This window comes from Helicoverpa zea, chromosome 16 (assembly GCF_022581195.2).
Source record: "Helicoverpa zea isolate HzStark_Cry1AcR chromosome 16, ilHelZeax1.1, whole genome shotgun sequence".
Lineage (NCBI taxonomy): Eukaryota > Metazoa > Arthropoda > Insecta > Lepidoptera > Noctuidae > Helicoverpa > Helicoverpa zea.
In genome coordinates, this window is record NC_061467.1 from 2,195,742 (window position 1) to 2,222,220 (window position 26,479).

The window sequence follows — 26,479 nt, forward strand, 5'->3', positions numbered from 1 at the left end:
ATCTTGGCATCGGAATACAATGCATTTTATTATCGATTGATCACGACATAACTTATTTTTTTCACATTTATGTCCATGTCGGGTATTCCTTTATTTGGAGAACAAAAATTTTCAAATTGTCTTTTTTTGTATCTCTTGAAATCATATTGTGGTTAAACCATGGTTAAACATAGAAAAGAAGATGCAAAACTAAAAAAGAAAGAGCAGAATAGTAGTTTCTAGAAATAGATTTTTTAAAAAGTTTCAGATTTGAATCGCAGCTTATGGTAAGCAGATCAAAGTTGCTACATCTGAAAAAATACAAATTTGCAATCGCAAAGAGAACTTTTAAGTTCCATATTATAACTTGCCGCTCAGAGATAGTCCGGTTCTAAATTAGTAAACTTGAAAGATAAATTATCAGTGACGAATTAAGTTCATTAGAATCTCTATTTTTATCGAACTATCAGAAAAATAACCAAACAAAATATCATTTCCGCAGGTCATTTTCCACGTATTTCGCAACTAACTTCAAGACAGTGAGTAAGCGGGCCTTGACGAAGCGCGAATGTCGCTTTCTATTATTTGAAGATTATTTCTTCTGAATTTAAAAAGCAAAGCAAAATTCTGGCAAAATTGTGCGCGTTCGTGCCCGATGTCTAGTGCTGAAGTCGCCGATAATTCCGTTGACCCCCCGGCGAAAAAGCGGAAACTAAATACAGGAGAATCACGTTCCAACAACTCGGCAATGGCGAACAATGGGACGCGCGTGGAAGATGAGATTGACGAGAGTTTGTACTCGCGGCAGCTATATGTGCTGGGCCACGATGCCATGCGGCGGATGGCCAGCTCGGATGTGCTTATTTCGGGACTCGGGGGTCTCGGATTAGAGGTAGCGAAAAACGTGATCCTCGGCGGAGTGAAGTCGGTAACTCTTCATGACGAGCGGATATGCACGATTGCTGATTTGTCGTCGCAATTTTATCTGTCCGAAAAGTCAATCGGGCAGAACAGGGCTCTGGCGTCATGCGAACAGCTGGCGGAGCTGAACCATTATGTGCCTACTACTGCTTACACGGGCCCCCTCACTGAAGAGTTCCTGCGTAAGTTCCGCGTGGTGGTGCTCACTGGTGCTTCGTGGGTGGAGCAGGAGCGTGTAGCAGCCATTACTCACGCCAACGACATAGCTCTTATTATAGCAGACACTCGAGGCCTGTTCTCCAGGGTGTTCTGTGACTTTGGACCTGAGTTCACAGTGGTTGATGTGACCGGGGAGAACCCGGTGTCAGCCATGATCGCTGACATCACACATGAGTATGAAGCAGTGGTCACCTGTCTTGATGACACCCGTCACGGCTTAGAAGATGGTGACTATGTCACTTTTAGTGAGGTTTGTATTATTTCATTACACAATTTTGTGGAATAATTATTAGAGTATGGTTTTATCTGGCCATTAATTTTCATTAGGCTCTAAGATGGAAGAATTTGTCACTTGTTGAGAATTCTTAACGAACTTAGTCATCATTATAGTTTGTGTGTATTTATAAGCTGAGAATATTTCAGTGTCAGTGTTATGATGTTATCACCATGGTGGCTATCACTTATCCATGACCTATAATATAATTAAGAGCAAATATTTTGAATTTCTGCCAGAAACTCGTGTTTATACATATTGTCAACATTATGCTGCCAGGTTTATAAATGTTGATGAACACATTTTCATTCAGTTTTCCATGTGGATTATGAACACAAATCTTTTCTTTATCATAGAAACATATTAACAGCTTGTATAATTAAGAGTATTTATTTAGTTATACTGTGACTTTTTCAATGTGAACATCTTTTCTTAGCCTCATGAAATCCTCATTACTATAACATGTAATTATCATGGTATCATAACAAGTTACAATGGATATAACAAAGATAAAGTTTCTTGTTGCATCTGCATACATACTGCAATATGCAGTTGTTCTTGAAATGCCAGCCATTCCATGGACAATGCTAATATAGACTGCATGCAAAGTAATTAAAACTTCTGTAGGTAAAGGCAATGGAAAAAAAGAGTTTATAGTGCCATACTTCTTTTATTATTCTAGCAGTACAGACATACTGCTGTATTTGAGACTAATTTAAAGAACCTCAATTAGATACTTAATGAGAAGACAATACTGAGTTTTTTTTTGTGAATTTGTTTTGAAGATGAGTTGAATGACCTTAACGTTTTGACCATGACACTTGCTTTGATGATTCAGTTTTCTTAGATTAGCTCAACATTAGCAGATCAATGACCTAGGAAGCATTGATGTAAACTCACATTAATACACATCCTTATAATAAGTTGCTATAGGATTTATTCTTTACATCCACAGGTCCAAGGCATGACTGAACTGAACGGCTGTGAGCCACGTAAGATTAAAGTACTTGGCCCCTACACCTTCAGCATTGGTGACACAACCAACTGCTCCAAATATGTCCGAGGTGGTATCGTCACACAAGTGAAAATGCCCAAGAAAATCCACTTCAAGCCTCTGAAGGAATCTTTTGCCAACCCTGAGTTCCTGATTGCCGATTTTGGCAAGTTCGACTACCCTCAACAGTTGCATGTTGCGTTTGCTGCCCTCTACAAGTTTGAGGAGGCTGAAGGTCGTCTGCCAAAGCCGTGGAGTGATACCGACGTGTCCAAGTTCATGGACTACGTTGAGAACATTGATGTCTTCAAGAATGGAGATATGGAACTCAACTCTGAGCTGCTTAATACCTTCTGCAAGGTTGGTATACTACATAGCTCGTTGTGTACATAAGTTTGGATCTATCTTACTAATTATATAAATGCAAAAGTTTAATTGAAATAATTACTATCTTCATCTCCTAGGTGGCTGCGGGTGACCTGAACCCCATGAACGCTGCTATCGGTGGTGTTGTAGCCCAAGAAGTAATGAAGGCCTGCTCCGGCAAGTTCCACCCCATTATGCAGTGGCTCTACCTGGATGCCGTTGAGTGCTTACCCAAGGACACTTCTCTTCTCAATGAAGAGAACTGCAAGCCTGTTGGGTCAAGATATGATGGCCAGGTGGCTGTGTTCGGCAAACACTTCCAGAAGAAGCTGGGTGACCTCAAGTATTTCATTGTTGGTGAGTACTGTCTATCTAGATTTTAAGATCGAAAAGGGTAATTCTAAGAATAAGCTTCTTTGCATTTTATTTATGTTGTATTGGGAGATTGAGAATTATTTATTAGAAATGTATCACTGTCCACTAGTGTGATTCATGTCAACACAAATAATGGAGACAATGGGTATGTGCCATTACAAACTAAAACTAAATTCCATTGTTTCGAATTAATTATCTTACGTCAAAAGTTCGTTAACCTCTTAAATGTTATAGACCGTTTTACTGTCACTATCTGTCTGTTTTGCTATCGTTTCTTATCAAAACAACGTGTATAAACATGAGGAACTTCACAAAGGTACCTTGAGGGTACCATTAGTTGCTGTTTTTCCTTGTATCGGCGGTTAGGGCGCCCTTGACAAACGTACTAACAGTTGATTGCCACGTTTATCGGATAAATAAAATAATTAGACGCGTACTTCCAGCAGGGCTACAGATCTATATATTAGTGAAGATGAAGAATTTGTTTTTTTGAAAGGACTAACCTCAGGACCTACTACTGGTTTGATTTGACCTAGGTCCAATATGGAATACAAGAGAATCTTATGCATCCTCATTATCAATTAAGAAAGAAACTTAATACTGTTAGATTATTTTTACCATTTTATACCTAGTTATTACAAATTATTTTCTATAAATACAGGAAACTACTACTTGTAACTCTTTGTTCACTTAAATGACTAAGGTATTTTTCTAACTTGGTTACTGGGTGCCTGACTCATTATCTTGTAGCGATGCGTGTATTTCCTGCTTTATTAAAAAAAAAAACTTCGTTAATTATAGACTACAAATGTGTAGTAAGGAACACTGCAGAAACTAAAATGTATAAAACTGTTAAAATGAACTCGAAATTTTGGTGTTTCAAGTTCCTATTTTTTCGTAACAAGTGTCTGTTTTTGTGACCTCAACGACTTGCTTAGGTAACGTAATTCACACAACATTAACGTAATTAACTGTAGTAAAATATTCAACAAATATAACGAGTTTTCTTACCCTGAAGGTACTTATACACTAAAATAATAAACATGTTTTTTTCTTGTTTATTTGTAGGTACCCTAAAGGCTTCGAATCTAATTCCATATTTTGTCTTAATCTATATTTTATCCGAAACCTCGGGAAAACAACTAGACATTAACATTAAGACGCCACCGTGATTTTGATAGCCGTTTGCCATGCCAAATTATAGGACTACCCGCTTACCAATGGATCTGAAATTTTGATATAGGTAAATTGATATCTTTATCTAGATTCTGCCAGAACGAAAACACGATACTGATAATTTTACTCGATCATAATTAATTCCGAAAACACGTCTAAAAAAGTACTATTTTTGAAATTACAAGGAAGTTACACTATCTTTATGTTTCAAAATTACTCTAATATATTCTTAACATCAATATTAACGTTCTGTCAAAGTCATTTTTCCATAACTATTACCAAACATTTTTAATTAAAGTTTTAAGATATTGGATTTTTTGAGCGGCAGCGATCATGATAGACGCTACGCAATTCTGAACCTTATGTCCGTGCTCTAGCGATTGATACACAATGTGTACGGAGACGAGCCAGTCCGGCGATAGCCCTCGTCGAGGTCGGACCTGCGCATGTTGTCGCTCCGGCCGTAGGTATAATAATTTGTGACGATAACTCAGATTTGCGCGCGGCCCTATGTGTGCGTCGGCTTGTAAATATACAACTTTCGCTCGTGTGACAGTGACGTCGTCCGAGCATGACGTGTTCTTATCGCTTTTTGTTATCGGTACAGTCGTTTACAAAAATGTCTAGTTGTTCACGAAGAAAATGTTTAAGGAGTCAGGTAGCGTTTCAAAAAATGAAACAACATCCAAAGCTTTTTATTATTACATCTTACAGTTTTTCATTATTTTCTCATAAGTTTTTTCAAATTGACATTGACAGTATCTAAGAAATAAATGAGGTGAAATATCTAAGATGAATTAAATACTCCTTACATATTTTCTAGCTCGGGGTACGAGGACAATAAATAAAAGTGTGGACTTGATTTTTCAAGTAGCGATTCAGAATCATTATAAATAAATAAATATTTTTATTGGGTATTAAACAAATCAAAAACGAACTTAATAATTTCAATAGATATTTACACAGATAAATAAACATTAAATTACGTAATAACTGTTTTTCCTTAAACAGCCGTAACCCCTAAATAACTGTATTTGTACCCGACTGTACCTCTTGTCACGCACACAAAGTCACTGTATATGTACAAGGGTTACCCACACATAACTGCGCGCAAGACTGAGTTGAACTTACTATAAGCACTCTGAGAACAAAAAATCTATGGAGACCGTGTTATACTATAAATTCTTTTTTTTTACATTATATTATTATTTATATTTCAGTTTTAATAAATATGTTTAAAAATGAATTACTTAGCTTCATTACTTCTTTGATACCTTACAGCTTCACTACATACATTTATAGCATACATAACACACAAGATCTACGACGCTTTTATTCCTTAACCACTTAATTTTTACTAGCTGTTTAACGCGATTTTAGCCGCATTCCCGGGGAACTTCTTCCTGTGCCCGGATAAAATATGGCCTACATTCACTGGGGATAGTGTAAATCTCTAATTGTGAAAGCAAATCAAATCAGTTAAGCAGTTTCAGAGCTTATACAATCCACAGAAACAAACAATCAAATCTTCCCTCTTTATAACATTAGTATAAATTATTTAACACTGGTCAAACGCTTTCATTTTATACCCATATTGAGAGAGCTATAAAAAAACAATGCAATTCAGCATTTTCTGGCGGTGGCTATCTTGGACTTTAAATAATATTATACATGATTCTACATACTAATCAAGCCCTTTCATTTGATATCCATACTGAAGGAATTGTAAAAAAAATATGTTATTCGCCATTTTGTGGCGGCGGCCATCTTGGGCCGATATTCACCAAATAAAGCTAGGAACACTCCCGATTTGAATTTCATTTCAAACAAAAAAACCTAAATACATATCGATTCATCCGTTCTGCATATACAAACACACATACACGACACACCACACATACATACACACAACCATACGCGTCCAAATTATCATATTACTCTTCATAAAAAGTTTTCATTACAAATATTTTTTGTAAGTACAACAAAAAAAAATCCGATCAAAAAATAAAAAACTTAGGTAAGTTGCGGCTCCCTATCTTCCCTGTTCGGTTCTCCTGACCCCGCGCTGACCTCGGCGTGTGCGATTGGCGCGAAATTCAAATTTTACACATTGAGTGAAGAGTATAGCTTGCGCGACGCGATAGACGCGGAAGTGTAGTGGGCGGAGCTATCTAAAATCAAAAAATCCGCGGTGCGGTCTTAATAAAACAATAGTAAAAGCTCACAGAACATGGCACACGTGTCAAGTAAAGATCGTTATCCGAGTAATTGCTCGGTCGTAGGTATATTATGTAGTATTGTGAAGCGTAGGCATGGACTTAATACCTGTTTTATTGATTAAAGCTTCCGAGCTATCGAGGTCGTGCCAATCGATTCCAGAAACTAATTTACTCCTTCTATTATGTCATCTGTTTTCTGTGCAACTTAAACTTTATGTAATGCTTTGAGCTGTATACGCCTAGATACGTCGTGTTAAGACTTCATCTCAAGCTTTTATTATGTCCGATAAAATATTTTTTACCTATGCTTATCCTTAATTAAACAAAACGTTTCCTTACCGAAGCTATTTATATAATTTGCATATTATTCTGATAGCGCGTTATCTTAGGAAATACAAAGCGTAGATAATGTCTTAGAAATTAATTGTTTCGAAAATAAACGAAGTTATAGACAGCTATCTTTTGAATGCCATTGAATATGTTAATGCGAAGTTGTAACTGTAATAAAATGGTCATTGCCGCCCTTGAGCGTCCGCAAAACAAGATGTTTCGCATAACACGCGTAATTAAGAATGTTTTTCATCAGAAATAATTAATGGGTCTCTAAATTGCTAGGACCATCAGTCCATGAGGATATCAATTTGTTAAAGCATCTTATATTTTCGGCACAAATACATATGGCTTTTCTATCGGTTGATGTGTGATACACCATTGCTTTGTGTAAATCGACGCGCGTATGCGTTGTCAACACGTAGTATAAAACAAAGTCGCTTTCTCTGGCCCTATATCCCTATGTATGTTTAAAACTACGCGAAGAACTTTGATGCGGTCTTTTTTAATAGATGGAATGATTGAAGGGGAAGGTTTTTGTGTACAATAACATCTAGGTTTTTTTTTAAGAGTTCTAAAGATGTAACAAATAAATCCGTTCCACCAATTGGAATATAACCATACGTATCGTACCTATAGGCGCTGGCGCCATCGGCTGCGAGCTGCTGAAGAACTTCGCAATGATCGGCGTGGGCGCAGGCGGCGGTCAGATCACCGTCACCGACATGGATCTCATTGAGAAGTCCAATCTCAACCGCCAGTTCCTCTTCAGACCTTATGATGTCCAGAAGCCCAAGTCCAGCACTGCTGCTAGGGTAAGTTTTTGGCAATTTAGCAACCAGTTTCTTGTCTTACCTAAAAAGTCCCTATTTTCATTATTTGTGTCGTACAGGGCCGTTTTCAACACAGCTGACCTTCCTATAAGAAGTGATTCTTTAAATCTGAAATACCTACATATATGCAGGGAATATGAGAATAACATGTTGATATATCAGCTCACTTTGTTTCAAAAGTTTCCTCAGCGACCAAACCCCAAGGTCTTACAGAGACCTATGTTTATACACTTTCGAGAATATTGTCTAAAACTATTCTCCCTTTTCAGGTGATCAAGCGCATGAACCCCGACATTAACGTGGTAGCCCAAGAGAATCGCGTGTGCCCCGAGACTGAATCTGTCTACGATGATGCGTTCTTCGAAGCCCTGGACGGCGTGGCCAACGCACTGGACAACGTGGACGCTCGCATTTATATGGACAGGCGCTGCGTGTATTACAGGAAGCCGCTGCTGGAAAGCGGTACTCTTGGTACTAAGGGTAATACACAGGTCAGTTGGGTTACTTGTCCATAAAGTATAATTAAAAGTAACTTTTATATAGTAGCTATCTAATTGCTATCAACTTGTGTATGAATAGTGCTTCATTCTCTATGAAATATATCGGGTGTGTCGTTCATAATCACATTAAATGAAATGCGTTAGTATACTGGTTAATATATGTCGATTAACACAAAGGAAAAATAAAAATAAACATAAATAAAAAAATGAATTTTTCGAACAAAGTAAATAGAATAAAAATGTGCGAAAATAAGAACACCATATACATGTCAGTCTTTACAAACAACTGAAATTCTCCCTTGAAAACTGACAGATGTCAACTGATCAAAACATTCGATACTCCTAACTTTATCTCTGCTTTACACATGATGTTGTAAATTATGAAAACGAAAAATGACTCCTGTGGTGGCTAAACCACTGAATGGATTAGGTTATTTTTTTTACAATTCGCGATAGAATATCATAAAGTATATGTGATAGGATTTATAGTTCGGCCATTCAGAGAATGCGTTCCTGACACGTCGCGATTGAACTGACGACGTAACTTTGCAATGGCGTTGCAGTTACGATAAAAATATTTTTGCTGGTTGTTTACCGTTTTAACAATTGAGGAGCATTAAAACAACATTATTATATCAATAATCAATGAATGTTATAATTTTGTGCCAAACTGAGTGTCAACTAACTTGGTAAACAATATTTTTCTAAATCTATACTGCGCTATTACAAGGTTATGTCAGCGGTTTATATTTTGTAGTGCTGTGCTAAAAATAACAGGCAAGTATCGTAATCTGTTCTTATACAGTTATAATATAAAATAATACGTTTTGATTTTCTTTTTAAGAATTGGAAAATAATGGACTATAAGACTTAATTATAACTTTTATGAAATATAAAAATAAAACTATGACCAAACCGCATTTTTATACTTAGATTAAAAATGGTAACCCCAAATGGCGTTATGGGCCGCCATTTTGTGACGCTAAAACAGTCGTCCGTTGTCGTTTCGTGCGCATAGACCACGTTTTTCAAGTGTTTTCGATCTGTTTTTATTTGATTACCCGGCTTTTGTTAGACCGAGATATCAGGATTGATTCTGTTATTGATAATAATATAATTATACATGTAGGCGAAGATGATGATGAAGACACCACCTCCTCAAGCAAATCGGAGTCTGATTAATATTCTGTTCGCACATTCAATTCAATGTACTTGTAACAAAGAATAAATAAAACAATTTTATTATATGAATATTACCTTTTTTTGGTTTCCACTTAAATAACTAAAATATAAAACAAATGATTCCGCCAATTTAAAACGAAAATAATCTTAAAATAATGCGGCGGTTCATTTTGAAGGAACGGTAACGAACTCAGTGTTATGTTGTGCCCATCACTAGTCGTGACTAACTGATAGGTGTCAGGAACGCATTCTCTGAACGGCCGAAGTATAATGTGATTAGGTACGACACACCCGTTATATGGCGAAACCAAAAAATACAAATGAGGGAATAAGAAACACGACGAAGAAGCAATGCAAAAATATAGCCCTTCCTGGCAGTTGTAAAAGTAAATCATCGTCATCATCATCATCATCTCAGCCATAGGACGTCCACTGCTGAACATAGGCCTCCCCCTTAGATCTCCACAGATACCTGTTGGAGGCGACCTGCATCCAGCGTCTTCCGGCGACCTTCACAAGGTCGTCTGTCCACCAGACAGTAAACGTCGTAAAAGTCGTGGACAGACACAGACAGTAAAAGTAAATGCTTAATATTATTTATTTCCTTCCAGGTTGTAGTCCCATTCCTGACAGAATCCTACAGCTCCTCCCAAGATCCCCCAGAAAAGAGCATCCCAATCTGCACCCTGAAGAACTTCCCGAATGCCATCGAGCACACCCTGCAGTGGGCTCGTGATGAGTTCGAGGGTCTGTTCCGTCAGGCTGCGGAGCATGCTGCCCAGTATCTGAGAGATCCATACTTCTTGGATAGGACCCTGAAACTGCCTGGTAGCCAACCCCTTGATGCTATTGAGAGTGTTAGGGTAAGTTACATGAAGATTATGTTTGTGATAGATTATCATTGGTAATTACGTGTGCAATGCAGATATTTTGTACAATTTGAGCCATGCACAACTTAATAAAAAACTGTTGTGATAGTGTCTGAATCTTCAAATAAGCGACAGTATAAGGTCATGCCATAAACCTTGTTACACGCTCATTTCTATCTTCCTTCATTTCAGAACGCGATCCACGAGCGCCCTCTGACCTTCGACGACTGCATCACCTGGGCTCGCTTGCACTGGGAGGCTCAGTACTCCAACCAGATCAAACAGCTCCTGTACAACTTCCCGCCCGACCAGCAGACCACTAGCGGAGCCCCGTTCTGGTCCGGTCCCAAGCGCTGCCCCTCGCCCCTAACCTTCGACCCCTCGGATGAACTGCATCTTGACTATGTGGTGGCTGCCGCTAACTTGAGGGCTCATGTGTACGGTATGGCGCCTTGCGTTGATAGGGAGAGAATTGCAAAGGTTGCTGCTAGTATTCAGGTGAGAATTTGATTTAATTTTACTTTGATAATTACAAAAATACTGAAATTGTCTGCCATTTTGGAATTTTTTGTGAGTTGGCTTTGACTTTAGTCAAAATGAACAATTTATTAATTAACTTTTGTAACTTTTCCAGGTGCCAGATTTCAGCCCTAAATCCGGTGTCAAGATCGCAGTGACAGACGCTCAACTGCAGCAGAACAACGACGACATGGACCACGACCGAGTGAAGAACATCATCGCAGAACTGCCCTCGCCCGCCAAACTCGGCAGCCTCAAGATCACGCCCCTCGAGTTCGAGAAGGACGATGACACTAACTTCCACATGGACTTCATCGTAGCCGCCTCCAACCTCCGCGCAGCTAACTACAAGATCCCGCCCGCCGACCGACATCGCTCCAAACTCATCGCCGGCAAGATCATCCCGGCCATCGCCACCACCACCTCCGTCGTCGCCGGCCTCGTCTGCCTCGAGCTCTACAAACTCGCCCAAGGCTTCAACACCCTCGACGTATTCAAAAACGGATTCGTCAATCTAGCTCTTCCTTTCTTCGGATTCTCAGAACCCATAGCTGCCCCAACAAATTCGTATTACGAAAAGAAATGGACCCTCTGGGACCGCTTCGAAGTGAAGGGCGAGATCACTCTCCAACAGTTCCTAGATTACTTCAAGAACGAGCACAAGCTGGAGATTACGATGTTGTCGCAAGGAGTGTGCATGCTGTACTCGTTCTTCATGCCGGCCGCCAAGTGCCAGGAGCGGCTGAACCTGCCCATGTCGGAGGTGGTGACGAAGGTATCGAAGAAGAAGCTGGAGCCGCACGTGAAGGCGCTGGTGTTCGAGCTGTGCTGCAACAACGCGGACGGCGACGACGTGGAGGTGCCCTACGTGAAGTACACGCTGCCCTAGGCGGGCCGCCCTCGCGCTGCACAGGAGAACGTCTACAGCATAATAGTTACCACTTGGGAGATGGTTCGTTCACATCGGGAGCCGCAGCCGCTCGCGAGTGGGCCGTGTCGGACGATAAACGAGATGTACAGATAGTGTTTACATGTGTGACGTTTTATTTTGTGCTTCAGAACACGCTTTTGTCTACTTATTGATTCATATATTTATAGTAGTTTATAATTGATTGATTGCTCACGTCTCATCAAACGCGCTAGCATTTATTCTTTTTTATTCGTCTCGTGATACCACAATAGTTTTTACACCAAATTTATTGGATATTTTTAAAGTTGAAATCAGATGGGTCTGTATATGGAAAGAAATAAATAAAATTTGAGCATTCTTTTTGTTTTATTATTCTGGAAACGATTGACAAACTACCCAGGTCATATACCGAAATTCATACAAGGCATACGTATATAGATAAGCAACTCAAAGTACAGTATTTCCGATATTCCGGAGCTGAGCACTCCGAACAATGTTAGGTATAAATAAAAAAACCTGATAAGTTTTTGCATTTTTATTGCGTAAAAAATATGCACGAAAATACAGTACAATAATCTCACTGTCGGAAAACATCTTTGGAAATACTTGTCATACATACCAATGAAACATATAAGACTACAATTTTTTCGGTTCTTATGATACTTATGTCTTTTTTAATTAAAATTATATAATGTTGCACTAATCATGTCTTTTGCAACGTAAATACAATAAGTTATTTTTTATTTTAGTTCGATACAAAACGTGCGTTCCGTTATAAGTAGTTAAATCATATTTTTAAATGCAGTTTATAACATGCAGATACGAGTAGTAACAGAAATTAGAAGTAGTTAACCACGAGATCTGAGACAGAACTGACTAGAGGTGCAGAGATTAGCACAAACGATCGATAAGTTAAAAGATGAACTAAACTTAGTTAGTAAAGTGTAAAACCACATACAAATGGAGAGATTGACATATTTATTCTGTTTACCGATTAATTAATGACTGGGAAGATAGATCACAGAAGGGAATAATAAAGAACAATATGTAAGGCGTTAGATAGAAGTACAATTAATGTAATTGCCAATAAATATGGGTATATTCAGGACATCTATATAGAGTTGGAAGCACCATGAAGTTATAAAATTATGATATCCATTCCTGTAGTGTAGTAAACGATTTTCCGCAGCAGAGGGGAAAATAATATATGAAGAATAAACAGTGGCTAACGAGTTATTTATAAAAATGCAAAGCCAAATGAGTTATGTGGAGTCTACACTATAATTTAGAGATATTACACCATGTGCACAATTCCAGAAAACCTATCGATTACTAAACTTACAATTATGAACTTTTGTATTTATCGCAATACAACTACATACAAAAGGCCTCTTTTTAAGCTTATTATTTTCATACTCTTTAAAGTTTTTCGTTTAGTTTTTAGTAAAGATCAACCACAAGAAAGATATAATTTCTGACTACTCAAAATAAAATTTTAATGTACACTCACAGGCACAATTAACCGCCCACCTATATTTTTGGTGACCCTGTTTGTTTATGTTAACTGTGGCTTATCTACTGTTTTGTTTTTTGTTAAGTGGGTACTTTAGCAACAAACTAAACACTTATACCCTTATTTCGATTCATAAACTTGTGTCACCAAAGCGTTTTTTGGAATTTAGTCGCAGCTTGACATTGTTGCAGTTACGTTACCTTGTTTACATTTCTTGTTCTTTTCTATCCTCCTGTGCGAATATTGTTTAATTTGAGTTTTTAGTGCTTGATTATTCTTTGTGACTGAAAAAAATGCCACTCGATGCAACTGGTGCTGCTAGGGCAGTGGCTTTAGCTGACGCTGGGTATAGCCAACGTCGCATCGCTCGTACGCTTGGTGTACCTCGAACTACGGTACGAGATGCCATCAGACGTTTTCGGGAGACTGGTTCATACACGAGGAGGCCAGGTCAAGGTCGACATCGGTGCACTTCAGCTCGGGATGACCGCTTTATTGTCAGTAACGTCCTAAGAAATCGCTTTTCCACCGCTACTGAAGTGCGTACACGTCTTTTTGAGGTGAGAAATGTTAGTGTGAGTGAACGTACCATTAGAAGGAGACTGGCTGAAAGGAATCTGAGGGCTTTTCGTCCAGCTCGTGCTCCACAACTGCTTCCACAGCATCGTAGAGCTAGACTTGCCTTTGCGCGAGAATATGCTGACTGGACTATGGAGGAATGGAAGAACGTACTGTTTTCAGATGAGAGCAGAATAGCCTTAAGAGGTCCAGATGGACGTCAGCGTGTATACAGGCGCCAAAATGAACGGTTTGCTCCATGCGCAATAATCGAAACCGTGGGTTATCAGGGAGGGTCCATAATGGTTTGGGGAGGAATCACTTACGAAGCTCGTACCGATCTTGTGGTGTTTAATAGAGGCAGTGTAAACGCTCGAAGATACGTGGAAGAAGTCTTACAAGACCACGTCGTACCTTTTGCACCATTTATTGGGGAGAACTTTAGATTAATGCACGATAATGCTCGATGCCATACCGCAAGATCCGTCACTCAATACCTCGATGAGGTCGGGATTCAAGTTTTGCCATGGCCTGCACGTAGTCCCGATCTTAACCCAATCGAGCACATTTGGGATAACCTAAAAAGACGTGTTCGAGCAAGAGTACCAGCCCCTGCGACCTTAGGAGAGCTCAAAACGGCTGCGGTAGAGGAGTGGCACAATATCCCTCAGTCAGATATTCAGGACATCATGGATGGATTACCAAACCGGTTACAAGAAGTCATTAGGGCTCGAGGTGGTAACACCCATTATTAAAATTAAAATGAATAAAAAACCGATAATTTTTTTCGAAATTAAACTCATAACATTTTTATGATTTTTTTTGATAAATCGATCATTGGCATTTTTTTTTAAATAAACTGTTTTTTTTTTTTTAATTTTGTAATTTTATTTATCCCAAATGAATGCTTTTAACGTAACGTCCATCAAATGTGGTCAAAATTTGACGATTACTGAAAACTGCAAGAAATACAAGGTGGGCGGTTAATTGTGCCTGTGAGTGTATGATGATTTATCCAAGAAAGTCGCCACTAGCTAGGCACTCGTTTTTCTTGCCACTTCTTCACCTCACCACTCTTGGCAACCCCGTAAGATTTGTCTAGTCTTGCCACACTTAAAAATTAAGTTTACTTCATACAACATTTTGTTCAAATTGGCATTCATGGTATGAAATTCTTATATTTCAGTGAATTGAAATATACTCTAGTCTACTATAATATGTCGCTGTGTTTAATTTATAAATGTGCACTTATGCTAAATCTAATTTATCAATATTCAAAATATATGGTACCGATTAATCGGAATACTTTTAAAGCTTATAAAATTATGCATTATTTATAAAATTACGCTTGTAAACACAGCGACGGAGTTGATACAGTTCTTAATTTTAATTCTAAGTTATTTTGGTGCAAATATAGGCACTTTGCTTTGGAAGCATACCGAACGGAATAATAATATTACAACCATAATTTAAGACTTAAATGCTAACAATAAATAATTTTGTTACAAATAATATTTGAACTTATATCGGTGTTTTTATATAAAAGTTGAGTTGACGCACAATATGTAGATAAAGTTTTCCTTAATTTAAGTTTAAATACACTTGAAGCCAAACTTTAGCACGATAGTCTTCTTGCTGTATGTATAAAAGAGAGCATTCGAAACGCTTAAAGCTTATATATTTTTCATCAAAATTAGTCATTGTATTTATCAGTAATAAAAAAATGTTACGGACTTTTCTAAGTATAGCCCAATTGGTCAACTTATATTTTTGACTCTTGAAGATATAAAAATAACTGAAAACAATTACTATCAATTTTGGTGGCTTAAAATTTTCGTATTTTGCTTGTAAAATAGAAGCCTTAAAAATACATCAATCAAAAAATATTTCGAGAAACGATAAAATTTCAAACAAAAACAATAAATTTTTCATATAATTTGTTTCTTGCAACACAGATAAAGTGGGGAAAGCCTTAAAAAGCTGGAAAATTTTGTTTGAAATTTTGTCCAAATTTATAGGCCGATGTCGCGGCGCGTCGCCCAGCAGTGGGCAAAGAAGCGCGGCAGACAGCTGGGCGTGGGCGAGGGTCAGCGCCACGGGCGTCGGTGCGGACTTGACATTTGGCGGGAAACTGATACGCCCGCGCGCTTTTCGTCGTTAAACGTCTCTGTGATACCATACCGAAAAAATTATGACCAGAAGCAGTAAGTACGATCACTTTTTGGTAGCTTTTCAAACTTGGTGTCAACATTTGATTCGATGAAATTGTGACTCACAATTTAACGCGTTTCATGTCTTTAAATATGCATTTAAGTTTGTAAAGCTACTGTAAAATAAACGTTCCGTTTACACATAAAAAATCTGAGCTAGAAAAATTCAAACCAGTTCTATTGATGTTTAAACCCATTCAGTAATTCTTGGGAGTTACTTAATGTATTTAAAAAATAAGCAAAAAACAATAATTATATTGAAACATTTATTCCAAAGTAAAACTTGTTAGGTAACAAATGATTAATAAATTAGTAAAAAAAGCAACACCGTTTTCTTGAATGGCAATATAAAAATAAGAATTTAAATGTAAGCACAGTGCTGTTAGGAGAATAACCAGGCAATTGCACATTTCAGAGCAAAGCGATATAAGAAAAAGAAAATAATTGTATTATGGAATCGTTTGCAGGCAAGTGGATGCGTGATTCATAATTTTTCGTTTTTTCTAGGTTCTTTTAATGAGTGTGCAGAGTATGAACCATTCCTAATGGGAAAAGAAAAAGGAAAGCTGGCAACATTACGTGGTTCAGTGTTACCATAGTACGACTGCGTCATCAGCGAGGGTGGAGGTCGCATGGTGCGCGCGGGAAACGCCCCGGTGTGGCTTTGTGACATTAGGTCCCTGTTTTATTAGTTTTTGTTATAGAAATTGATCAAGAATTTTAATATGTATGGCAGATATCCTGTTACTTATGAATATAGATTATAGATAATACGGAGAAATGACTATGGTCCGAAATTGGGCTGACCATATTTTAATAAGGTCATGAAACAGCGAAGGATCAAGGATCCTAAGTTTTAGTCAACCCTAAATATTTATTAAATTGAATGTTCACCTAATAAATCCATCACCAAATATCCAAACACCATTTTATATGCAATGCATAACCTGCTCACCCCTTAATCAATTGAATAGAGAACAGATTTATAAATAAAAAAAATGCGCGAGCTTTACCTTGAAATAGCGCTTTGTACAATTCACAATAACAGAAACAAGTAGACACTCAAACAAAAACAGATACACTCTGTCCAGAGCACTATTTCAAGATATATGCTACATAGAAGTACGGACTTACGTCTGTCTAAAGGAGTTGTTGGCTTGCCGCGCGGCGAGCGAGCGACGGCGCCCCCTGTCGGCCGCGATGAGAGCGCAACGTTCCGAAGCCGTGCTCGCTACGAATGTGTCGTGAAGGGAGTAACATGCTGCTGTGATCTGCAACGTTTTTTGAACCCTATTTAGAGTTGGTGTAGGTAAAAAATTGAATGATGCTAGTCGAATAAGAACAGCAAGACCTGTGTCATGTACTCCCCATAGATCTTCATGTTTGCGAAAGAAAATTCTCTAAAAACTAGATATTAATTACATAGTTAACCATTTAAATTAGTGGCAAGAAAATATTGAGTGGAACTATTGAAAGATCTATTTAACTATTCTACGGTTAGTTACATTCTACTATCAAAAATCTTAATTGTTAGACAACAAAAGTACTCTTCTATCTTTTATTTTAAAAGTTCTTAACATAACGTCCAAATTCACCAGTTGACCCAGAACCAGTGCACCCACATTCACAGCAAGCCTACCTGCTGTATCAACCGCCGATGCAGATCCACATCAGCTCCCCTGATCCCCTCCCGATCCTGATGCAGCTGCAGGGCACACAGTAGTGCATCCTTGATGGTCTGCACGGTTGCCTGAACCCGGTCGGTGCGCATGAGTCGACGGACCAGGTACCCTTTGGCCACGGCCACTATTTTGGTAGCTGCCGCATGCTACATAAAATCCGGACAGTACATAAAATTGTATTGCGATTTGTGCTGGTTGCCGAAAACCGGGGGGATTAGGAAACCAGTAAAGGATTTGTGGCACAGGTTTTGGGATAAGGAGTAATTTTTTTATGCAGTTTGAATTGGAGAGTCATTGAATGGAGTAAAAACGTAGCTGATGACTGGATGACTGGATGACTATGCCATTATCCGTTAGCGGAAAAGACGTCGTAGAGTACATATTTTTTGGGATATGGAAGGGATCAAGGTACAATAATGTAAACCAAAAGGATATAAAATATCAGAGGGGCTTTAAGAAATAAGGTCGGAATGGCCTGGGATTCAGGATAAATGGAAGGAACTTAGGAAACACATAAAACAAATAACAAATATAACAATGTTACACCACAAACGTTTAGCTAAGACAATACAGAACTAAAATGTGCTACTTCGAAATTAATCTTTACTGGTATTAAATTATTGCAAAACAGTGTCAAAAACAATCAAATTTTATTTTTTACCACACTATTGAAGAACTATCCTAAAAGATACAAATTCTAGTAAAATGAGCAGATTACCTCCTCTGGCGTCCCTTGGATGTTGTACTTGGACTTGGCCACTCTCGAATTAGTGCTGTTGATTGAATTGTGTATCGTTCTCTCCATGTTGCGGATGGCATTGTCCGTAGACTTGCTGCAACGCATCGCAGAACTCGTGTGCGATGCTCCATGAAGCGTTTTGATTTCCTTACCGAACACGTGGCTCATGGTGCTGCTGGTGTGCTGGCTGTAATCGTCGTTGTCAGAAGGAAACGTCACGTTCAAATCGGCCATCGTGTCGTTCGTTCGATCGGTTAGCATCGGATCCAACTCCTGATCAGATGATGCGCTCGTGTCGTAGTTGAGTCGTCGAGACGTCGGGGTGTTTCTCTGAGACGGGGAGTGAGCCCGACCCTTACTCGCCTCAGGTTGTGGCTTCGGAGGCAAAATCTTGGTTCCGTTCTGAAAACGAGGTTTATTCGGTTGCTTTTTGATGCTCCCGGAAATATCCCTGCTTTTCTTCAGAACGTTATCGCACTGGTTGATGTAGTTGTTAGTTTCAGTCAATGTTGTCGAAACAGGACTGCCGAAATCACTTTGATCCGGAGACTTGTAGTTGATCAGCTGACTCAGGCTGACCGGGCCCCGAACTGCGTCCAGATGTTTGTCGCCCCAAGCCTCCTTTACTTCTATCGGAGACTTGGGACATATAGTCTTTAGCTGTTTGAAGAGCAAATTATTCTGCTCCTCAAACACTTGCTGAAGGAGCAACTGCTCCTTCTTCTGTTTTTCCACTAACGTTGCCATTTGTAACAACTGCTGATTTTGTACTTTCTCATAGAGCTCCCGCACGCGCGCCGCCGGGTCGTCCGATTCAGATATTGGTGTTGGATGCGCGTGATATTGGGGCAATGGCTCAGGTTGTTTTCTTATCACTTTAGGTGACCCTGGATCTTTTGCTACAGGACGGTTGCTACAATTTCTTACTGGACTAATTGATTTTCGATTTAGATTTTTTGGAATTGGTTCAGATTTAGGTGATATATCATTACTGGGAATCGCATTAGATTTTGTCATTGGTTTTGGCGCTACGACGTTGCGTCTAGCTTTATCTAAAGTAACGGACTTAGTCCGCGTGGGTGGTGTGTTCTGAGGAGACTTTTTCACTTGTTGATTTTTTAGGACAGTTCTAGTAGATACCTTCCTAGCAAGATTGTTTACGACGTTAGTCTGTTTCAACTCTAGTGCCATAGAAGACCATTTCACTTTGGCAGTTTCCAAGTCCCAACTTCTACGCTTTTTGTTCGGACTACTCAGGTTAGAAAACGATTCACTCATCGATATAGAGTTCACCTCGATACCGGTATTCTTGGATTGTACTTCTAGATGAGCCATGAGCTGTGGACTCGGGTTCAGTATAGTATAAGATCGCTGGCGTATTAATGTCGGAGCAACATGCAAGTCTTTAATGCTCTCTCTGTGCAAATCGTTTAAGGATCCAGTAAAGCTCTTGGAGCTAAGAGACGAAGGACCATCTTGGAATATAGGTACATCAACAAAAGGATTGCTCAAATTATGTTTATTAACACTAAAGCTGAAATCAGTAACTTCTTCGGCTTTCGCTTTTTGTTTTTTATTATTTCTTTCAGAATCTACTTCCGTGATTACTTCTTTTTCTGTTATTACCTTTTGAGTAATTCTTCTTTTCGTGCAATTATAATCTCTTTCTGGAAGATCTATTTGAGAGTGTGGAGCCTTTTTAATAGCTTCAATAACATTCTTTCCAGTTTCATTGATGCTTAAACTGAGATCTATTATGAATTTTGGAGAGTTAGACCTAGAACCTGAATCCACTGTTTCCACAACCACATTGGAAGTGATATTGTTACAAATACTGGTCACGGGGCCGAGTTCTGGGGATAGGGCAAGCGCTTTTTGGCCATTTTGAGATGAAGTGATAGCAGTAATTTTATCTATATTAACATTGAAGCCAGCCTGGACCTCCTCATGTGGGAGTTCATAGCTTTGTTCGCATTCAGGCAGTTCAGGAGCGTCAGTCTTATCCTCAGATTCCGAGTCAGTGTCTATGACATAGGGCTGTAGAAGAGTTATACGCTTCTCAACTTCTCGGGCAAGAAGTTTATAGTACTGCATTTCTTTGCGACATTCTTTAGATAACTGAAATATAAAATTAACATGCGTAAGACACAAAACATACACAGAATTATTAATGCAATGATTATTGTTTGTCACCTCTGCATGTATTTTTAACAATATTTTTTTCATTTTTACAAATATTTCCAATAACAGTGTTCTAATAAGGTCTTGAACAACTAATGACAATCTGCACATGCTATTTTAAATGCTTGACTTTCTGCAAATAAATGAAAAAAATAATGTAGATAAGTTGCCAGGTAACTTAGAACTTTAATGAGCATGGTTCAATGTTGGGTTTACCTTGGTGCACATGATTCAAAATCTACAAAAAAAAACGCTAAGTAAGAGTCAAAGCTCTATTTTAATTTTACTATACATTTGGGTACTGAACCCCAAGAAGGTCAATTATGATGGTTTTTCATGTTTATTGCAATTTTATTATTATGTTCTCATCATCATTACTCTCAACTTTAACTACACGAATATGAGGCATCGAATGGACTGACTTCAGGCGGCAAAGTTATTTGATGAGCACACTATGACAATGTCACAAGCATTTTTTTATTAACATTATTCGCTTCAAGAGCTAATCAGATTTGGAAATTGACTATTTATAAATATTCAATCCTTGTTGTCTAATAGAATTCTTATTGGTTTATACACAACAAATGTGATTATTTAGGTCAAAAGGTTTTCTGCATTTATCGGTTTAATTAAATTTACCCCTTCAACCTTGACATACCCTCTTCACACCCTTACATTAGAGCTTGTTAGAGACAACAAAGTGTTTTGTTTATCTGTGATGATAGCTAAACTAAATGATTTCAATTTATTTGTAGGACTTATAATGGTACCTATTGTGCTGAAGGATTATCAATGCTATTTGTGTTCAGGGAGGATTTCGTTTGGTCACCAAATCATCCCTGGGTCTTAGTTTAGTGTAAGGTCATCTATTTATTATAAAAGTAACTTACAACAGGCGGAAGGAGCGGCACCCCATTTATTTTCATGCAGGACACGTACTGGCCTGCCCGTCGCACAGACTTCACGTCCCACGGGTCGTTCATCCTCGTCCTCCGGACCTCCGCAATCAACGGCTCCTGGACTCCTTGCCTCCCCACTAAACTGCTAACTCATCAATATCCGACCACTATCACGGCCATAGGAAATTGCACGCCACTTTTTAGTCTATCTAATGTATTAAATCACAGATTTTGAACCTTATGACGAGGGAAATTTAATTTCATTAAACGCCGACGGCATCGCATCGTAATGTACCAGATGTTGTCATGCACGATTACGTCAGTTAATAAGTATTTTAACCGGTCTGAAGGAGAACATTAATTACAATTTACTCTACGGTATGCGGTGGATGCAGAAATATTATATTGACTGTTCTGATATTAATTTTCCAACTTTATTATGAATATTGATAGAATAATCGGTACTCGTCGAATAACATGAATTTGAAAATATTGCACTGACTTTTCTCAATTTCAAGGTAACTAAACAATCTTAATATTAATATTCCAACCAATCTCATAAGAGCATTTTTGTGTATGCATTGTCATAAGCCAATAGAAACGTTAGAGAAAGAAACCACTTTTATTTAGCATAAAGAAAACAGGCTTGCTTTGCAGTTGTCAAACAAACTGCGTGTTGCCATGGTAACTTTTAAAAATTGATTTATGGTGCACATACTTTGATGATAAGCAGTAATTTCATGCCATCGTAATCAATAAAATTAAAGCAAATTCAGGCTTAGCTTCGTAACTTTTACTAGTTAATAACTAACAATGCATTCCAATCATTAAACACTTTTTGAACGCGCGCCGCCATTCTCTGACTTGGATGACATTGACTCATGCTCACTGACAGTGACAGTTTGACAACCCTACATGCGGGAGGGGAGGTATTATTAGTTTCTAATGTGAATTTTCGGATAAATATTTTAAATTTTCAATGATTTCTCCAAAAAAATCATAGTTTTTATGTTTTAAACATCAGAAGAGCTTTACCAGCTGGTTTCCAGATATTCTTACAGTTACAATTCAGCAAAATGGACATCATAAGGATGAAAAACATTTGTCCCGCCGGAAAACAAGCGTTAATTTGTTTTTTTCTCTCTATATTTGTGTTTACGATATCGTTCTTCTCTGGGAGTATTCTGGGCTTCTCGTCGGAGCTATGGGCACTAACATATTGGGGACCAGCATTGTATTTCTGCCTGTTTAACTTCATATTAAGATACTGCTATAAAGGCTTCATGTACGAGGTAAGATCCTTATTATTGGATTAATTAGATATATTTTGGTGTGCAATGCTGCTTCAATAAGCTACCTGACTTTATATAAGACTACACTAGATGCAAGACTGTTTTAAGATTGCAGCTTATTAAATTAACTTTTGGGTCAGCATGACTCTTGCTAATTTAGTAAGCATTATTTTTAGAAATCCATTTTCTTCTTTTTAAGTATGCAATTCTTGTATGTATCTAGTACTCGTCCTTATTACCTTAATAATAATACTTTTTCCAGGTCTCACTCAGATCAGCGTTTCTCGGAGCAGCATTTTCTCTGGGCATCTTCCTGTCTACCTTCGAGAATGGCTGGAAAGTGTTTGGGCTGTACACCATGATACTGTCGTTCTTCCATTTCTCAGAGTTTGTGTCAGTAGCTCTTACAAACCCGCGGACTCTGTCGGTGAACTCGTTCATATTGAACCATAGTATCCAGTATGGTGTGGCTGCGGTGGCCAGTTGGATAGAGTGGGGAGTGGAGTATTACTTCTTTCCTAGTGAGTATCCTAAAAATAATGATATTTTAAATCTGAGTTTGTTTGTTTGCTTGAATGCACTTATGTCCACAATAAGGCCAATTTGAAAAATTATTTTTAATTTTACTAATTTCGAAGCAGCTGACAAAAGTAAGTAAGCATAAAACAGGCCATTAATGTATCTATTTCTAGAAAAACCAACTCATCTACCTTGCCTTTTTCAGCAGAACTAGCCCATTTTTCAGATTTCACATTATGTATTTCAACTTTTAATTCACATACCACAATTTTCATATAGTAGAAATTAATGCTTAGTTGTCTACATAAATGTTTTGATACCTATAGACTTATTATTTTTCTAATAATGTTATCAATATATTTACTTCAGATATGAAGACCTACTTCTGGGTGTCAGCCGTGGGTGTAGCAATGTGTGTCACGGGGGAGCTACTCAGGAAATCTGCTATGTTCACAGCCAAAACTAACTTTAATCACACTGTAAGTAATACTTTTTGATTGACAAATTGGTAGGGTCTAATGACTCAGTTTATATTATGGTATTTGAATGCCTAGTCCTTATAAATGGAAACTAAAGGGTTGATTAGACCTGCTCTAAAGATTGAAATATTTCTTACTTATTTTAAGGTGTTTTTGTTAGTAGCTACAAATAAAAACCATACGGCTACTTGCCGCTATGATAGGCGCCCTTATGATAGCCACGCTATTTGAAGGCACTCTAATTCCTCCACAACTCTTATTTACTCCTCAGGTTCAGTTCGTGAAAAGGCCTGATCATCAGCTGGTGACGCATGGCGTGTACTCCATCTGCAGGCATCCCAGTTACGTGGGCTGGTTCTACTGGTCTATTGGGACACAGGTAAGACTTCATTGAACCCTCGTGTTGTAAGAATTAAATGATATTGGTTGCACATGCAACCTTCTTCCAACACCATTCTTCATAAGAAAGCATATAAAGTAGGTATTATATAGAGATGTATTACCTATAGGAATACATAAGATAGCACACAAGAAAGTAGATAAGGGAGTACTTATATCGGTAAGTTTATAAGAAGCGTGCATAAAAAGAAGAAGTGAATGTGACATCAGAAGTAAATTATGGTTATGTGTCTACAATAGATCCGCCAATGCGCTTAGAAAGAATAGTCGTTACCGACAATCGGTCTGAATGCCATTATTTTGCAAAACTTCAAGCTTGAATCCGTGTCCAGTGTACACCTTTCTATATACCAGGTTTGCCTATCTTCCAGATAACACTACTAAACCCTCTCTGCATAATAATCTACGGGCTAGCTTCATGGATGTTCTTCCGGGAGCGAGTGTACGCCGAAGAGCTGACCTTGCTGACATTCTTTGGACCTCAATACGTGGAGTACCAGAAGAAAGTGGGAACTGGACTGCCATACATCTTGGGCTACATCCCGGAGAACACTGCTCAGAATCTTAAAGATGAACATTGGAGTTATTGAGGTAAGGTTCAATATGCTACATTTATGCCTATATTTAGATTCTCCTTAATAAGTCTGAGTTTTAGATTTGTAATAAAACTAGGTAATATTATAATAGTTTCAGTAGTTTTGGCATGAAAGTCCGGCTGACAAACGGAGTTACTTTCGCATTTGTAAGCAGTATAGCTGCTGTGCTTTAAACATGTTCTCGATACATTTGTTTCCCACAATGTTGCATGCAGCGTTGTTTTCGCTATTAAAAATATGGAGCTAGGCTCCCACTGAAATAGCAGCAGAAATATAGCTCTAATTCACAAACACTATGGTTTATATTTCGTTTTATATCCACAGGTACATTGCAGATTTAGTTTCAATACAAAGTGGGTACAGCAGGCTCAAGTCACAGTTATCTAGTCTAATACAATAGAATAGATAAATAAATTTTACGTTAAATATATTTTAACTATATTCAGCTGGTTTTCTAGTTGAATTCATGACATCAAACATTATTATTTACCATTCTTGTAAATATGAACTTTATGCAGTTTTAAAAAGGATTTTTATGTTGTTAATCGAAATCACCTTTTTTAATAGCAACTGAAATGTAGTTAATTATAAAATAACAATTTTAAACAAAAGAGTGGTTGCTTGTAGCGCCATCTACAACTAGGTATGCATAAGTTTTAAACGCTAAAAATGGCATAACAATTAAAATTAACAAAAAGCTTTATAACTAAAGTACTTATTTCTTTGTAAATAAATATGTACATTTTAAGCCCATTTCTTCATAATAAAGCCACATATTTTCTGTCTTTCCTTCAAGACGATGGTTTTATTATGATATAAGGGGACAAATCTTTACAAAATTTCTAAGACTTCTTTGATAACTAACTTTACCAAAAACTAAGTATTTACTAGATTTTCGCTACTATCTTATGAGTAAATGACTTTGTAAATAGACTTGAAAACTTCGTATTTTCTAATATTTAAAGGCGTTCAGAATAACTTCCTGCATCTGTTTCGCTTCTAACGGGAGACCAATTTGTACAAGAGTCAAAGAGTCACATTTTGCCCGCATGCGGTTAGACGCCTGTACATTAAGGTGTAATAAAATTGCTATTAACAGTCTTAAAACGCAAGCGCAAGAGTTAACCTCTGAGCTTGTGTGACTTTTTCTAGAACTAGATTCACACGCATCCCGGGAGAACTACCTACTCCCATATCGGTAGTTTAAAAAATGTGTACGTTTTCCGGGTGCCTCCTGTCTCTCTGCAAAATGTCATTTCAATAAGTTCAGCGCAATAGGTAGATAAATGTTTGCTAATTTACATAATAATAAGCTGGATTTATGGAATTTGCGGGCTGCTAACCGCGAGCAAAAATATAACTTCTTGACTCCCATAATATTATCATAGAGCAATGATTGTGATCGTTATAAATGTTTGTATGTAAAGGTTGTGAATGTACGAACAAATGTTGAATCAAATAAATATTTTTAATGATTACGTACACTTTGTCTTTTCTTATTACTCCTTAAACATGCTACTTATAACATCACTATAGTTCGGCCATTCAGAGAATGCGTTCCTGACACGTCGCGATTGAACTGACGACGTAACTACATTCATTGATTATTGATATAATAATGTTGTTTTAATGCTCCTCAATTGTTAAAACGGTAAACAACCAGCAAAAATATTTTTATCGTAACTGCAACGCCATTGCAAAGTTACGTCGTCAGTTCAATCGCGACGTGTCAGGAACGCATTCTCT

The 26,479-nt window shown here is 37.9% G+C and overlaps 3 protein-coding genes across 6 annotated transcripts; 2 read left to right on the forward strand and 1 right to left on the reverse strand.

Annotated features, from left to right (window-relative positions):
* The first annotated feature begins 318 nt into the window (after positions 1 to 318).
* Positions 319 to 12,023, forward strand: LOC124637829 (ubiquitin-like modifier-activating enzyme 1). The gene is made up of 8 exons (XM_047174521.1): positions 319 to 1,369; positions 2,349 to 2,747; positions 2,852 to 3,110; positions 7,493 to 7,668; positions 7,956 to 8,177; positions 9,980 to 10,231; positions 10,430 to 10,735; positions 10,872 to 12,023. The coding sequence occupies exons 1-8, from the start codon at positions 635 to 637 to the stop codon at positions 11,643 to 11,645; spliced, it is 3,123 nt and encodes a 1,040-aa protein (XP_047030477.1). The 5' UTR covers positions 319 to 634; the 3' UTR covers positions 11,646 to 12,023.
* A 2,720-nt stretch (positions 12,024 to 14,743) lies between these two features.
* On the reverse strand, positions 14,744 to 21,934 carry LOC124637831. Of its 4 annotated transcripts, XM_047174523.1 has the most exons (7): positions 21,440 to 21,934; positions 20,562 to 20,682; positions 18,348 to 20,486; positions 17,587 to 17,775; positions 17,082 to 17,218; positions 16,542 to 16,627; positions 14,744 to 15,904 (listed from the first exon to the last, which is right to left on the reverse strand). In XM_047174523.1, the coding sequence occupies exons 2-7, from the start codon at positions 20,658 to 20,660 to the stop codon at positions 15,825 to 15,827; spliced, it is 2,730 nt and encodes a 909-aa protein (XP_047030479.1). In that variant the 5' UTR covers positions 20,661 to 20,682; positions 21,440 to 21,934; the 3' UTR covers positions 14,744 to 15,824. The 4 variants fall into 4 exon arrangements, with proteins under 4 accessions (XP_047030479.1, XP_047030480.1, XP_047030481.1 ...); XM_047174524.1 differs by lacking the exon at positions 20,562 to 20,682; XM_047174525.1 differs by lacking the exon at positions 16,542 to 16,627 and having other exon boundaries at positions 21,440 to 21,933.
* A 410-nt stretch (positions 21,935 to 22,344) lies between these two features.
* LOC124637727 (protein-S-isoprenylcysteine O-methyltransferase) lies at positions 22,345 to 26,215 on the forward strand. Its single transcript, XM_047174355.1, has 6 exons — positions 22,345 to 22,740; positions 23,003 to 23,261; positions 23,629 to 23,738; positions 24,010 to 24,117; positions 24,509 to 24,728; positions 25,058 to 26,215. The coding sequence occupies exons 1-5, from the start codon at positions 22,525 to 22,527 to the stop codon at positions 24,725 to 24,727; spliced, it is 912 nt and encodes a 303-aa protein (XP_047030311.1). The 5' UTR covers positions 22,345 to 22,524; the 3' UTR covers position 24,728; positions 25,058 to 26,215.
* Positions 26,216 to 26,479: the final 264 nt, after the last annotated feature.

Bases quoted from the DNA above. Each gene is read 5' to 3' on its own strand.
- LOC124637829 (XM_047174521.1), top strand. From the start codon at position 635: ATGTCTAGTGCTGAAGTCGCCGATAATTCCGTTGACCCCCCGGCGAAA. The intron at 7,669-7,955 runs GTAAGTTTTTGG...CTCCCTTTTCAG, and splicing joins AGTCCAGCACTGCTGCTAGG to GTGATCAAGCGCATGAACCC. The intron at 10,736-10,871 runs GTGAGAATTTGA...TAACTTTTCCAG, and splicing joins AGGTTGCTGCTAGTATTCAG to GTGCCAGATTTCAGCCCTAA.
- LOC124637831 (XM_047174522.1), bottom strand. From the start codon at position 20,660: ATGTGCAGATTGTCATTAGTTGTTCAAGACCTTATTAGAACACTGTTA. The intron at 20,487-20,561 runs GTGACAAACAAT...TTTATATTTCAG, and splicing joins TGTTAAAAATACATGCAGAG to TTATCTAAAGAATGTCGCAA. The intron at 17,776-18,347 runs GTAATCTGCTCA...GATTTTATGTAG, and splicing joins TCCAAGGGACGCCAGAGGAG to CATGCGGCAGCTACCAAAAT.
- LOC124637727 (XM_047174355.1), top strand. From the start codon at position 22,525: ATGGACATCATAAGGATGAAAAACATTTGTCCCGCCGGAAAACAAGCG. The intron at 22,741-23,002 runs GTAAGATCCTTA...TACTTTTTCCAG, and splicing joins ATAAAGGCTTCATGTACGAG to GTCTCACTCAGATCAGCGTT. The intron at 24,118-24,508 runs GTAAGACTTCAT...CCTATCTTCCAG, and splicing joins ACTGGTCTATTGGGACACAG to ATAACACTACTAAACCCTCT.